Here is a 14,828-nt window from a genome sequence, read left to right as displayed (position 1 = left end):
CCATAAAGAATGTTAAATTGAGTAAATATTTCAAGAATATTACAAGAGTATTTCAAGTCCGAATTATTTGTTCATCTGGCTCGTTTGTAAAATACAGCATTGAAAATATAAAGTCATAAATATCTATATATGAGTAGGCGAGTATTCCCCCAATCAATTTTTTTTACTTTATTTGCCTTAAATGCCAGAATTAAAAGGGACTTTTCTTAAATAACAGGTGAAATTTAGCGATACAAATTTACCCTCTATCGGAATGGCAATAATTTTTCTATCAAAAATAATTTATACGTAATAGTCGATTCTCGTGAATTCAAACCTGTGATATTTTGAACCTCTCATTAATTAGAAGTTAACGAGTCCCCTAAAAAATGTCTTTATATTTCGACTTATGTTCTTACATTTTTAAGCACTCGGTAATTCGAACGAGAAAATCATTGCTACGACAATTCAAATTTGCAAAATTTCTTGGTGTGTTAGTAAGAACTTTGAATTTGTTGAATTTGTGCTTGGTTACGTGTTACGCATAAAACATAGGCACATTTTGACGCACGCTTCCGCACGAATCGTTTCGTTGTTATACAGATTAGAAAATTTTATTAAACATGAGTCCTAAAAAGTATAAATGTTTGACGATTGCTGAAAAGAAGAAATTAATTGAAAGAGTAAAAGGAGGTGAGAAGAAAAGTGATGTTGCAAAAAAATTTAAGATTCTTCTCCGTACTCTCTCAACCATAATAACAAGGAAAAAGTTACTGCTGCTCAAACTGCTGGAGCACGGAAAAGAACAACTAAAGGTGAATTTTCTCGTCTGGAAGAAAGCTTGATCATTTGGCTTAGATAGTGCAGAGGACAAAAAGTATCTATTAGCAGGATTTTGTTAAAGGAAAAAGCAAAAGAGTTCGCGTCTACTCTAAACATACAAAACTTTGCGGCAAGTGAAGGGTGGCTTACAAATTTCAAAAAGAGGAATGGAGTCGTGTTTAAAAAAGTTTGTGGAGAAATTGGAACTGTTAATGATGCTCTTTGCTTAGATTGGCATGGTAAATTGAAGACACTGATTGAAAACTATGATGCTCGAGATATTTTCGACACTGATGAAATTTTATCTGCGACAGATACGAATGAAAAGAGCAACGATGAGGATAAGACGATACATCAGAACCTTTAGCAGAGGTGTCAGTTAACGTAGCAAGAGCCTCATTGATGAAAACAGCATATCAGGCACTATTTCCTTAAAAAAATTATTGTAAAGTCTGAGCAGCGGCAATGGGCTTCGAAGCAAACCCAAATAAATGAGCTATTTTCAAAGATTAATTAATTCACATTATGAATATGTAAAATATTAGCAGTTAAATAAAAACACTTGATAATTCGAAGTTTTATTTATTTGCTTTCCAAAATTTCGAACCATTTAATATTTCAAACACTCCATAATTCGTAATATTTAAGAGTCCCTCGAATTTCGAATTAACGAGAATTGACTGTATATTCTATGACCACAATTTACTCTCGAAGGCAAGAATGCTCAGACTTGCTAGATGTTCTACAAAAATAATTCATACCGGATTTCAGGATTATGTGATAATTTTTCTTTTCCTATTATAATTCTAAATTTGTGTAATAAAGTATTTAATTATAATTATAATATTTAAATACCAAATCTTTCGTTAATTATTTATTTTTCATTTTTATTTATTCATAACAGTAATAATTGGCCGCCGTAGCCGAATGGGTTGGTGCGTGATTACCATTCGGAATTCACAGAGAGAACGTTGGTTCGAATCTCGGTTAAACACCAAAATTAAGAAAAGCATTTTTCTAATAGCGGTCGCCTCCCGGCAGGCAATGGCAAAGCTCCGATTGTATTTCTGCCATAAAAAAGCTCCTCATAAAAATATTTGCCGTTCGGAGTCGGCTTGAAACTGTAGGTCCCTCCATTTGTGGAACAACATCAAGGCGCACACCACAAATAGGAAGAGGAGCTCGGCCAAATACCCAAAAAGGCTGTACGCGCCAATTATAAATAAATAAATAAATAATTATAAATAGGAGCAATAGCTACTAAGGCCTTCGGCTCCAGATTTATACTTATAGTGCGGGTTTAAAGATAATCTACATTAAATATGTGAAACTTGGTGAAATGTCGGATGGAAGGCAACAATAAATTTATATATTTGGTTTAGCTAAGATTTGAAATTCAATAAAGGCTCTAATACTACAGGAGTTTGCTGATTTCAGATTGTCAAAGGTTGTTCGAATCTGGCTAAGTACAGGGGATTCGTTCGGGAGATGTTGCACTGATAAATTTGGCCTATTGCAATATGAGTATGGCGGCTCCATTTAATAAATAAGCCGTTTTCTTTGAAAGTGGTGTAAGTAATATACATTTTATATTATATGAAGATATTTAAGGGTTTGCATTTGAATGGTTTGAAAAATATTGGAATATGTTAAAGCACTGATTTTATGTTTTTAAAATATTAAATTGGTTTAAATTTATAATGCAATAATTTTTTAAGTGTGATTAACAAAAATTCATACTTTTAATAACTTCAGAAGAACTTACACCACTTTCAAAGTCAGCAAAAAGTAAAAGTCTTACATTTACAAAATATTAACTACGGGATCTCAATTGAAACAAACCAATTTCCTTTTATAAACCTTTTATTAAATACTTTAACAATAAAAAAAAATTACAAAATAAAAAGGCTTTATTTCAGCATTTACCATTAACCAACATTATTTATACTCTTACTATTAATATACTTTAACTTTTTTTATTATGAGCAAGTTTTTGAAAGTAGTCACGATGTATTGGAGGGATATATGGTAATAAATCAACCATATCTGTAAATTTTTCGTATGCGATTGGTCTGGAATGATGATATAAATGTGTTAGTACCTATACGTATTTCCAAAGTTCTGTGGGCTTCCCCGCGAGGGCAATAAATTTAGTGATTTAAATACCTCATTCTCACTAAATGAAGTTTTATGAAATATATCGCTTTTTAAAAACCTTATCCAACATATCTTCAACCAATTTACTTCTTCACCATTGATATTTTTTCGTCTTTTTAGAATTGCATCTTCTAAGGGTTTTGTTGAAACAAAATAAGCTTGTTTAATTTCATAAAAAATAAAAAAACGTATGGTCGATAATTTTTACGCCATTCCTGGGGGACTGAATAACTTTAGGCCACATTCAAGCCAATTTCAAATTACTATTCTCCAGTGCACATATCGCTGTAGGCTTTTACAAGTATTTGCGTAGTTACATTTTCTAAATGCTTTACGGAGACAGATACCTGTAAAAGTAGTTGTAAATTTTTTTTATTTTGCAAAAGACAAAAAAAAAAATCGAAATTTTTTCGAAATTCAATATTTCAAAAAGTGTATTTTTTTTTAACTTTTCCAAATCAAGAGGACACCTCAAACTTCAATTGAGCTGAATGCCCAGTAGCTAAAATGAGTTGTGTTTGAGTAATGAATTTTTGAGTAAAAAACCTGTTTCGCACTTTTTGTTTTTTGCAAAATAAAAAATGTTCAACTACTTTTTTGCGATTGTTTCTACATGAAGTCGCTCGTGCAAGTCATGACGATCATTTTGAACCCAGAATCAGTGAAATCGGTTCATTTTTGACCAAGCCCGAATAGCCCGGTTGAATTGAAGTGGAAAGCATCTAAGGTAAGTACTCGAGCTCCGTCAACTTCGACACCTGTAATGGAAACGGGTAAGCGTGGTAGAACAGAGGATTTCTCTGTAACATTGCACTCTTCCGGAAACGAAACTGCACTGATGGCCTTGGAAAACGCGAACTAACCTCAAAGATTGTTCAAGAATGTAAGAAGAAGCTTAATTCTGTCGCAAGACAAAACAGGCTTGTACTTATATGGGTTCCAGGACAGTCCGGTGTTCAAGGATCACCGTGGATCAGCGGTTCTCCCCACAAGGGCCAGAGCCAATAATCGGAATCAGTTCCGCAGGAATCATGAATTGGATCAGCGATTATGTAGGCAATCTACATAAACAGTGATGGTCCGGCCTGGAACGCTGCAGAACTGCAAAGTGTTTTGTGACAAATCCGAAAAGAAAACTGTCAAAGTTTCTACTAAAACTTAGAAGGAAAGACATTCGTTTGATGGTCGGTATTATTACAGGACACACCTTATGGTGTCAGCATATGACCACTATTGGAATCATTGAGGTCCCAGTGTGCCTGTAGTGCTTGGAGGAGGCGGATAGCACTGAGCATTTTCTCTGTGCTTTGCTAGAGCACGGCTACAAGATTTGGGTTCAGATGTCATGAGAATGATTAATATTCGTTCTCTAAAACTGGAGGATATTTATAGATATGTCAAAGAATCTGGAAAATTCTCACAGGACTAATTATGTCTATCTCTGTCTATGTTCTTTCCTATCTCTTTCTCTAATACTTTTCTTAGCCTGAGTGTTTCTTGGCTCGACCTTTTCAAATTTCAAGGGGCTTATTTAATTCGTGCGGCAGTTTACCGGCTAAGTAATTTGACGCGTACATCCATATATATTTTGGAATAAGTTGGTTAAATAGCTGTATCCGTGCTATTTTTACTATTTGCACGCTCATCAGCGACTTCGTTGCCTTTGATTCCAGCATGAGCAGGAACCCACATAATTTTTACCGCGTCTGTGTTGTTTTCTTTTTTTTATTTGGGAGACAACCATTACCGCTCCTTGCAGAGCAGCTGCTTCTGCTATGAAAGCTGAGCAGTAGGCAAGGCATCGACTGAGACTGTGGCACCGGCCCTATTTGCCACATCAAATTTTGTGGTGGTGGCCGTTATAGATCAGTCGGTGAATATCAAATCCCATTCTGCTAGAAAAGGTTCAATAGCTTCGTTGTAGTGCTGTATGTGTGCGATTTTGTTTAAATTTGTTTAAGGCAAAAATAATTTATTACAGAACATTTCTAATTTAAAACGCACTAAAATTTATAAAGCAAAAATTATTGATTGAAGCGCGGCGAGCACTCAGTATCATCCCTCATTTTATGAAGAGCCTAGAAAGTATTTGCATTAGTTAGAAAAATCATACACATAATTTTTTATTTCCTTGCTAATTAATATATATTACTATTAATATTTTACACTACTAATATTCATATACATATATACAATATTCCTGTACCTGTAGCATGCGCAATAAGATTGTTACTGACTTATGTGAATTATCGATTACAAATGTTTTTCGATATATTCCTTACAAATATTTCTAAAGCTATCAAACATTTACATATTCGAAGCACATCCTCTATGTGGTTTAGAGTCTATTTTTGCCAATTTGAAAAATATTCAAATTATTATTTTTTTTTTTTTTTTCATTTATTAGAACTTAAAATTGTTTTGAAGCGCCAACTTCACTACAGCGCTACTGTCATACTCAAACAATAGAATACGTAAATTGAATTAAAAACACTCAAAGAGCTCTATACCTTCACATGTGCTTATACATACCTACGTGGGGCTCACGCTCTCAAGTGCTCTCACTCCCAGCTGCATTCAATGTACTTTTAGTACTTGCGCTCTGCAACTTGTGATGCGTAACGGTAAACAAATACGACGAACCTAGAGGTGCCTTCTATATATGTGTATATGTGTGCTAATATGAGTATACGAATAAGTGGGCGTGAGTGGTGTAGCTGTTTATTATTTTGTTGACGCTTTAACTTTGCCTTGTGGAGCGCAACGTAAGTGTGGTGAATAACGGAAATATAATAGATACCATTTGATACCATACCACGGCCAGCCGACAGCTTGTCGTGCTATTGAGCTCTGCGACAAACGTAATCAGTCCAACTCAAGAGACATATGAACCAACAGCGCCGCAACCACTATACAAGCGGCAGCATCAGCAGCAGCAACAACGGTAGCCCCAATAGCGCCAACGATGGCACCACAATGCACGAACAGTCAGTTAGCAGTAGCGCAGTAGTGGTCTCACCGTGACAATCGATGCGGTGGTGAAATTTCAGTTCAATTCTACGGTCTTCCCTTGTTGGAAGGACGGTCGCACTCCTGGTCGTTATGTTCATTGTTAAAATATCTAAATAGAATTCTTGTAAATAAAAAGCTAATCCGTGCAGTCAATATAATCTATAGTTAGTGAAATTAAAAATAATAAAATCAATGATGAACAACGAAGACGTCGTATGATGTTTTGCGATTATAAGTGAAAAAAAATGTTTTCCATTGCCTAAAAAATACTAAGGTCTTGCGTATTCTAAGAATTTTCAACGCGCAACCAGAAATTTTTTTTCCTTCTTCCTTCTTCTTCTGCATATACGCAATGTTATAATATTCTGTGTATCTGAAAATTGTTACACCATCAACACACCGCCCAGCCACCCAACTGAACACCCACTTTTACGCTGCCATCACAACCGCATTAGTGTGTCATATAAAGAGAGCGAAAAAATGGTATATACATGAGTATATATACATACATACATACATAGATAGGAAAGGGACTCGATGTGAAAACCTTTTCGGTGACATCGCAAATGGTGCTAGTCGTGGTGCAAGTGGAGTCTAAATAATCGAATTGAAAAAGCGCAGCTCGTATGACCGAATAAAAATCAACAACGAAAAGAAGACGACACAACAAAAGTGTTTCACCTTTTATAAGCATATATTTTTATTGAAATGTGCAATTTTGACGCCAAAACAACGTAAGCTATTATCCACACAACTGTGTAATACGACTTGAATAAGACTTAAAAGTGCAAATGCAAAAGCAAGTGACAGTGAAAATAAGATAAACGAAAATAACATTGCGACGAACGAACGAAGTTAAGTAGGCGTAAGCTGAGAATATCCTTTGAGGAAACAATCAAAGGAACAATAGCGCAGCAGAGGCAAAGCTAAAATAATCGCGACAACTACAAGCAGCCATAAAACAATAAAATGGTTGGTAAAAAATAGAAAATCGTACAAAGCAGAATTTACTACAAAAAATACTACAAACACATACATATGCATACATATATAAACATTCTATAGTTAGCAGTATGACGGCTTCGTCTCCCCTCATACCCTCGCATGCATATATGTAAGCTCACAAATGTATCACCACTTTGCCTTTCTTTTCACCACTCTGAATCGAGCACGTACACGATTGCATAGCCACTCGTATACATATACGTGCATACGTACAAAGTTGTGTGTGTGTGTGAGGAGAGGCGTTAAAAGGCGCCCACATAAACCCACGCATACCTACTATACAGTTAGCATTCTCATATTTATTCATTTCCATTTCCTGCTTGTCCGTCTGCCCTGCAAAGTATGCTACACTTCTGCACCTTCCTGACGTGTATGGATGCATGTATGTATGGCTGTATCTATTATTGTAAATAGCATTGGTAGGTATTTTCATTTGTTTGTGTTGAAAGTTACGGTAAGCGCTACATAAATGCATGCATACACACAAATACTTGAATAATTTGTAACCACAGTAAAAAATCCTTACGAAAGTTCTGCCAAAAAGAAATATGTTTGTAATACATATACCTGGACTAACGTATAAATGTACGGATGGGTGTAATTGGACCAACTTAAAATTGAGATCAAATCAAAACAATTGCACCGTGTTTTTGTTTTTCTAATTCGTTATTGACAACAAAGTGGTAAATGAGTGGCACTCACTGATATATGAACTTGCATTTGGTACATCTGCATACTTACATATATGTGTATATACATATTGATGTGAATATATATGTATGATATGACCAAATTTTTACTTATCTTGCCCACTGTGGACATGCAATACAAGTTGAGTGCGTTTTTGCTATGCAAAAGCTTCTTATAAAAAGTAGCAATAGCTGGAGGCGGCATAACATAAAATTATAGGATCTTCCATTTGTGGAGCCACATCAAGACGCATATGAAAAATTGGAGCACAAGCTAGGCCAAACTCCTATATGTACATATATAACTCCTATATGTATATAACTCCTATATATATATACAATACTTACATACATATATATATTTTCCTGTGCCAAACTCTCAATAAAGGTTAAATGCATCATTAAGTTATATAAGTACATATGTATGTATGTGGCATATGCATGTATGTATGTGTGTATACAAATTAATGCAGGTGTACACAGTGACTTCGAGTTGAAATGAATTGTAAAATATGCAAATGAAGTATTATCGCTTCGAGTCTACGCAAAAAATATAGAACAGCACACAAAACAAACAAATTATTTCACAAGTGTTTCTATAAATTTTTTCTACATTAAACAGGTAGCGGCAGTAAAGATAAACAAGAGCACTGCACTTTATTTTTCTAGAATGTAAACAAAGATTGCCAGTTTGGAGTAACTTGAACAATATTTGACAATTTAGCGGCCAAATAAATTGAAAAACAATTTAAATTACAATCCTTCTCCTGCTCCTAAATTAAAAATGTGCGCTTGGTACATGATGGCGCAAAATTAATCACCCATCCGAAGATTTATAATTTTTTCAAATAGCGTCCAATGTCAATCATATTTAACATTTGAGAACTGCAATCTACAAACAGACAAGCAATGGAGCGCGACATAAAGGTCAACATAAAGCTTTTCATCACTCAAAATAATTTTTTTTATTTAGTAAAAAGTTATTCAAAAAAATTGTTTAATTTCACTCCACTACATACATACATTAATAATTTTAAATTCATTAATTTTTGTATTAAATGAAAATTCAGAAGTCTCAAGTGGCTACAACTTTGCTAGTGGGACCAAAAACAATTATATTCTATAGCAGATAATAAATTAACTAGGAAAAAGTACTGAATACTGCTGGTTTCAAGTCAATTAAAGAGAACACGAAATCAGTACCAAAAACGGTGGATAGTAGAGATTCCAATTTAGAGTTTAACGTGTCGAATCGTGGAATGATTGAACTTCTCATTCGAGGCCTTCAAGGGGTCGAGTCTTATATTATTTTTTATTGTAAAACTATCGTAAAATGTTTCTCATTAAAACAAATCTACAAGGACTGGCACTCGAAGTGTAACCAACTTCAGACCGCTTGCGCAGCTGATGCCCGGCCCTATTAGTTGCCTAAATGACAGCTCAGAGTATTGTTTACAAGCTCGCGGAAGCATTTTGCCGAGAGGTCATAAAAAGACTGCAACGTTACGTGAAATGGTTCAAAAAGTGAAGAAGCGACTTGAGCGAAGTCCCCGACGAAGTGCCAATCAAATGGCGAAAGAACTGAAAATATCTGACTGTAGCATCCGCCGCATACTGAAAAATCATTTCAAAGACAAGCCTTACAAGATACAAAAGGCGCATGACCTCACACCAAAGCAGCAACAAGTCAGACTTGAGAGAGCGCAGGAGTTGCTTCCCTTGGCCGGAAGCGATAAATTTCCGAACATTGCATTTTCTGACGCGAAAATTTTTCAAATTAAGCAATTCGTAAACTTTCAAAACGATGGGGTTTATTTGACCGATCGTTCATACGAGAATTTGAACTAAAAGATTCACCAGTCTCGAGGTGCTGAAAAAGCCATTGTCCGCAAGTTTTTGCCCTTTTTAATTGGTTACACTTCGAGTGCCGGACTCTTCGGACGATTCTTGTAGAGGCAAATATTTTAAACTGCATACAAGAAACGCTTTACACGTAATAAATAAACTTATTTAAGTTATTTTAAGTGATATTATTAATTAATTTGAAGCAGACGAAAATGCCTCGAATAATGAGTTTTCCGAAGCGTCATCCTACAATAAAAATGAAAATAAAGTCTTGGGAAAGAAGCTCTAAAAAATCCATGATGAAATGTTATAGCCTGGATATAACAGTTTCATAGCGGACTTTCTATTGCTATTATCGCAAAAAATTTTAAAAATTTATTATTATTTAATTTTTGTAAGCACTCATGCAAAGTGAACCCAAATCAGTTAAGAATTAACACCAAAATTGTATTCGTCTGCAGAAAGTCAGACGATGATCAAGAGAAAGTTGACTACCATTCGAAAGTGCCTAAGTTCGAAGCTCCGCCAGTATAGCCTGCCTAAACATGAATACACTGGTTCCAGTGAGATTCTAATTTAAGAATTCTATCACTGAAATGAGAATCAGGAAGTGCTGCAAAATATGCTTCCACAGCTGTTATGACCTCATCATTTGATGAAAAAAGCTTTCCACGCATGAAATCTTTTGGATCAGGAAACAGATGGAAATCGCTACAGGCCAAATCCGGTGTATACGGACACAATTCATTGCCCTGATGAAAAAATTTGTTTTCTTTTACAAGCTGAGTATTTTTTCACGATTAGTTTTCTTCAGCAGGTCTAAAAGGTTACAATAATATTCAGAGTTTATTGTTTTACCTGACTCACACATAATTGGATCGACAAACAAAATTCAAAGCTGTGTGAACAAATATTTACGCAGGATACTGAAGATCTGGTGGCCCAACACCATAAGTAACGACGATCGAGGTGCAAAATCCAGCCGATAAAACTGCGAAAGTGTAGGTAGATTGGGCATACGATTCCCAAGAATGCAAACGAAATCTGTCGGTAAGCACTGGATTGGAATCCACATGTGCTCGGAAGGTTGGTCGTCCAAAACTATCTTGGAGGAGAACTTTCCAAAAGGATGTTGAAACGTCGGGAAAAACTTAGAAAGAAACCAAGCTCCTGGTAAAAAATAGAAACAGATGGAGGTGTTTTACCGAGGCCCTATGCTCCAGTGGGAGAAACAGGAACCGAGGATGATGATGATGATTGTTTTACCAGTTTGCATGTAATCCACAAACAAAACTCCTTTCATATCCCAGAAAACTGATGCTGACACTTTCTTAGCCGATTTCTGGACATGAACTCGTTTCGGAGCCGAAGAACCCTTTTTAGCCTCTTGTTTTGATTTGATGTTCATGGTGATAGATCCAAGCCCCATCCATAGTGATGAAACGACCCACAAAGCCCGCTTAATCCTTTCGAAAACTCCTAAATGTTGCTGAGAAAGTCGCATTTGGATGTATTTTTGTGCCATTGTTAGTGAATGCAGCAGCCATTGTCACATAGCTTTCAGAAACCCAATACTTCAGTCAAAATATTGCTTACACAATCGCTTTTAATCACTCGACTATTATTACAATACGATATCCTATGTTTTTCTACGATTTCTGGTTTTGGACGTCTTTGACGACCACGTTTAAATTCAGTAACCCATTTTTCTACTCTACTAATTGAAGTCCTTATATACTTTCAACTTTCGTTTATAAATTTCTTTTGCTTTTAAAACTTCCAAAAATAAAAATTCAATCACTGCACGATACTTGATTTTTCCTGATGATTGTAGAAAATACTGTGACAAGTCGATACTAAATGACTTGTAAACAAAGAATGCATTGAGAGATTGAAATGAAACTTCACTTACGTTCATATGAAGAGTGTACCAACAAAACAAAGAAAAATCGAGCCGCAAAACTTATTGAACAACCTAGTAGATATCTTCATAATCATCTTAGTCTTATCATTTGTTCGTATGCGGTGTATCTCAATAGGTCACTAGAGTGCCATTTTCTGCACGATTTATACATATCGAAAAAAAAATCGACTTTAAAGTTAAATTTTCGCATGACTGCCGAGGAGTTTTCGCCACTAAAACTTGGGCCACATGGGCCACAAAAAGTTTATTGTAATGTGAGTCACACATTTTGATGGCGAATACGAAAGCCTCGCATAAAACACAAACGCAAGTGGCTTTTTCTTTCAAGCTTCGACTGGAACTAAAGGAGGGACCTCTCTTTATAAACACTTGAACGACGCAGTGATGTAAGCTTCCAAGTTCTAACTGGTTGCTATTGGATGACGAAACCTACACTATATTTGATTTGATTATCGTTTCATACATTGATATTTACTTATTATCACTTTCAATCCCTACAACACACCATGCAAATCTTTTATTTTTTGAAGTAGTGGTGGAAGTCTTCTTCTGTCGACCTAGCAGAACGCGCTCGCGCTTTTTCTTTCATAGTTTACACGTAATGAAATCTTTCTTTATTTATTTATTTAAGTCAATGGTAACAATCTTACTGGCTAGCAGTGTTGCCAGAAAAAATGTGCTGTTGGAGCTAAATTTATCAAAAAAAAAGAGCTAAAAAGAGCCAAAAAATTTTTTAATAAAACAAGCTAAAATTTTTTCCGTAACTTTTATTATATTTCGCATTGGTATATTCACATATTTATTATACAATACGTATACAAAAATCAAAATTACTTTAAGTTATTTTGAAACAATTCATCAGTATGAAAAAGTTCATACATTTTCATTTATTTGCAAAATCAAAAACAAGCAAAGGCGAAGCTACATTTATGTACTTGCTTGGGGCAGCGTGACGAATAAGGCCGTGTAATTTGGATTTCAAGCTGCAGTGGCAGTACTTATGTACATTGCAAACCTTTCCAATTCTACATAGATCGCGGTTTTTGCTCGTACTTCCTATAAGCATTTTTTTATATTAAACAAAATATCAAAAGTTTTACTTTATTTGCTTTGTTAAGCATTCAGGGCCAGAACCCTCCTCAGTATCATTTTCAGGACTCGGTAGTTTATATAAGTACATACAAAATTCCTTAAACTACTTTTAATTCTAATAAAATCTTAAACATTTTACCTTATCCGTTTTGCATCTGCATTTGCTGCAGTTGGCAGTCTTTTTCTTATAAACCTACATAAATAAAAAGTGCTCTTAAAGTATTTTTAATAAGAATACATCGAATTCCAGAAGACGGAGTCATGCTCCAATTTCGAACGAACTAAAGCATTATATAAGATTTTTCTAGTGTATGGGCCATAGCGTCGTAAAAAGGCTAAGTTGGCATATGCCTCCGGAATAATACAGTTAATATGGATAATGAACGCAAAAGACTCACTAGAAAATGCGGAAAAAAGTATCATTATAATCTAAGATTATTTAATAATGTCCGATTTCAGTAGAGAAAATTTGGTATGGGTAATCTTGCTTTTTAATTGCAGATTGGGAGTTAAGCTCGAAAAATTCGGTATAATAGATATACCCTATGATCAAAAAGTACCGGGAATGTTTAATTTAAACGAACCGCACACATGGGAACCGGTCCATATTTTTTTCTTTTGTTCTTACGACTGTAAAACACACATCTGTCACACTTTAGCGTTTTGAAGCGTTTGAGAGGTACTGTACGTCGCAAACGGCCGGAAAAGTGGGCAAACAATTCTTGAGTTTTGCATGATGATAACGCGCCATCGCACTGAGCCTAAATTGTGCTGGATTATTTGACCAAACACCAAGTAAATACCATCGTGCAAGCACCGTATTCACCTGATATGGCCCCGTGCGACTTCTTTTTGTCTCCCAAGTTGAAGTTACCACTTCGTGGAAGGAGATTTCAGTCACTAAAGGAGATCAAAGAGAATGCGACGAAGGAGCTGAAAGCCATCCGTTCGTCGGCCTACCAAAGGTGCAAGGAGGACTGGGCTAAAGGTTACCACATGTGTGTTGCTTCAGACGGGTGATATTTTGAAGGAGATAAAATAAATTTGCCTGAAAATTAACTTTGTTTTGTTTTATTTACACATTCCCGGTACTTTCTGACCACAGGGTATGCATGTGCACCGATTATAAGTATTTAAATATTTTAACCGATTTTTTTAAAAAAAGGTATGCCCAGGCAGGACAAAATTAAATATGCAGCTATATGTACTATAAAAATATATGTCGTCTAATTTCCCTAATTTGCCTATTTATTACGTTTTTATGTGTCTAGAAAGTCACACAGCAAGAATACTTCAGTACTGTGAAATTTGGTATTGAGAAAGCCCACCAATACGTAGCACATAGTGGGTGTATAGTATATTTCTGATTTGACTAAAGTTGGATGGATAGAATTGACTAAGAAAAAGCTCCTCACAAAAAACCAATTGTAATTCCCTCCCTTTGTAGGACCATCAAGACGGACACCACAAATAGGAGAAGGAGCTCAGCCAAACATCCAACATTGAATATATATTTAAATGTATAAACAGTTGACTGAGTCATAAGCTATTTTGAACTGTCTCGTCCAACTGTGCATGACGTCATATGGCTGAAAATTTTAGTGTCGGATCGAGTTCAAACTACTTTGCTTTGAATGTGGTTTATTTACAGTAACCGTGTGACGGTACGCAACTGTCAAGTTTTTGAGAAATGAATAACTGACCTGCGCAAACATTTTTACATAAAAATGATTGGGAGGAACCAAACTTTAATATCCGAATGAGTCTGATTTTATGATTTTATAGCGCAAATATGTTTGAGGAGCAAGTCGAGTTGCGAAGAAATACTGGAGTAGGTAAAAGCGTGAGCTTAATAGCTGTGTCGTGCCCTTTATATACAATTTATTTTTAAAGAAAAAGTTGTTTACTGCTTCTATCGGTTTTGGTCACTATGACGTTTGTTTTTTATACAATATTCAACTCTTACGGTATGAATAGCTGGTTTTTTTATAGTAATTTTTTTTTTTTTAAATGTGATCAAAAAGTATATATCATCAAGGAATAAAAAACTAGCTCTTACGTGCAACCAGTCTAAAAAGTATTGTAAGTAGGGCAAATACCGAACTAGGATGCGTTCATTGGGAAGTAAGTTTTTTGGTAATTTTTCTTCCTCATTTTTTTGTTGCCTATTTGTGGGCGTATAAAGCACAAAGCCTAATGTATGATTTACTCAAAAATTGAATTGAAAATTATTCACAAAGGAAATCTTTTTAGGTGCAATTTTAGTAAATAGTTTTCCATGTCCAGCACGTTTGCTCCATGCC

General features: G+C 35.2%; 1 protein-coding gene across 1 annotated transcript in view; it reads left to right on the top strand.

The window, feature by feature from the left end:
- The first annotated feature begins 5,840 nt into the window (after positions 1-5,840).
- Positions 5,841-14,828, top strand: part of LOC128855393 (probable sodium/potassium/calcium exchanger CG1090) — a 36,530-nt gene continuing 27,542 nt past the window's right edge. The window contains exon 1 of the mRNA XM_054090254.1: positions 5,841-6,942. Coding sequence (XP_053946229.1) covers positions 6,940-6,942 — 3 coding nt within the window. The 5' untranslated portion in view covers positions 5,841-6,939. The remainder of the gene's footprint in view (positions 6,943-14,828) is intronic.

Source organism: Anastrepha ludens, chromosome 2, assembly GCF_028408465.1.
Source record: "Anastrepha ludens isolate Willacy chromosome 2, idAnaLude1.1, whole genome shotgun sequence".
Taxonomy (NCBI): Eukaryota; Metazoa; Arthropoda; class Insecta; order Diptera; family Tephritidae; genus Anastrepha; species Anastrepha ludens.
This window is presented reverse-complemented; position numbering and strand designations above follow the sequence as displayed.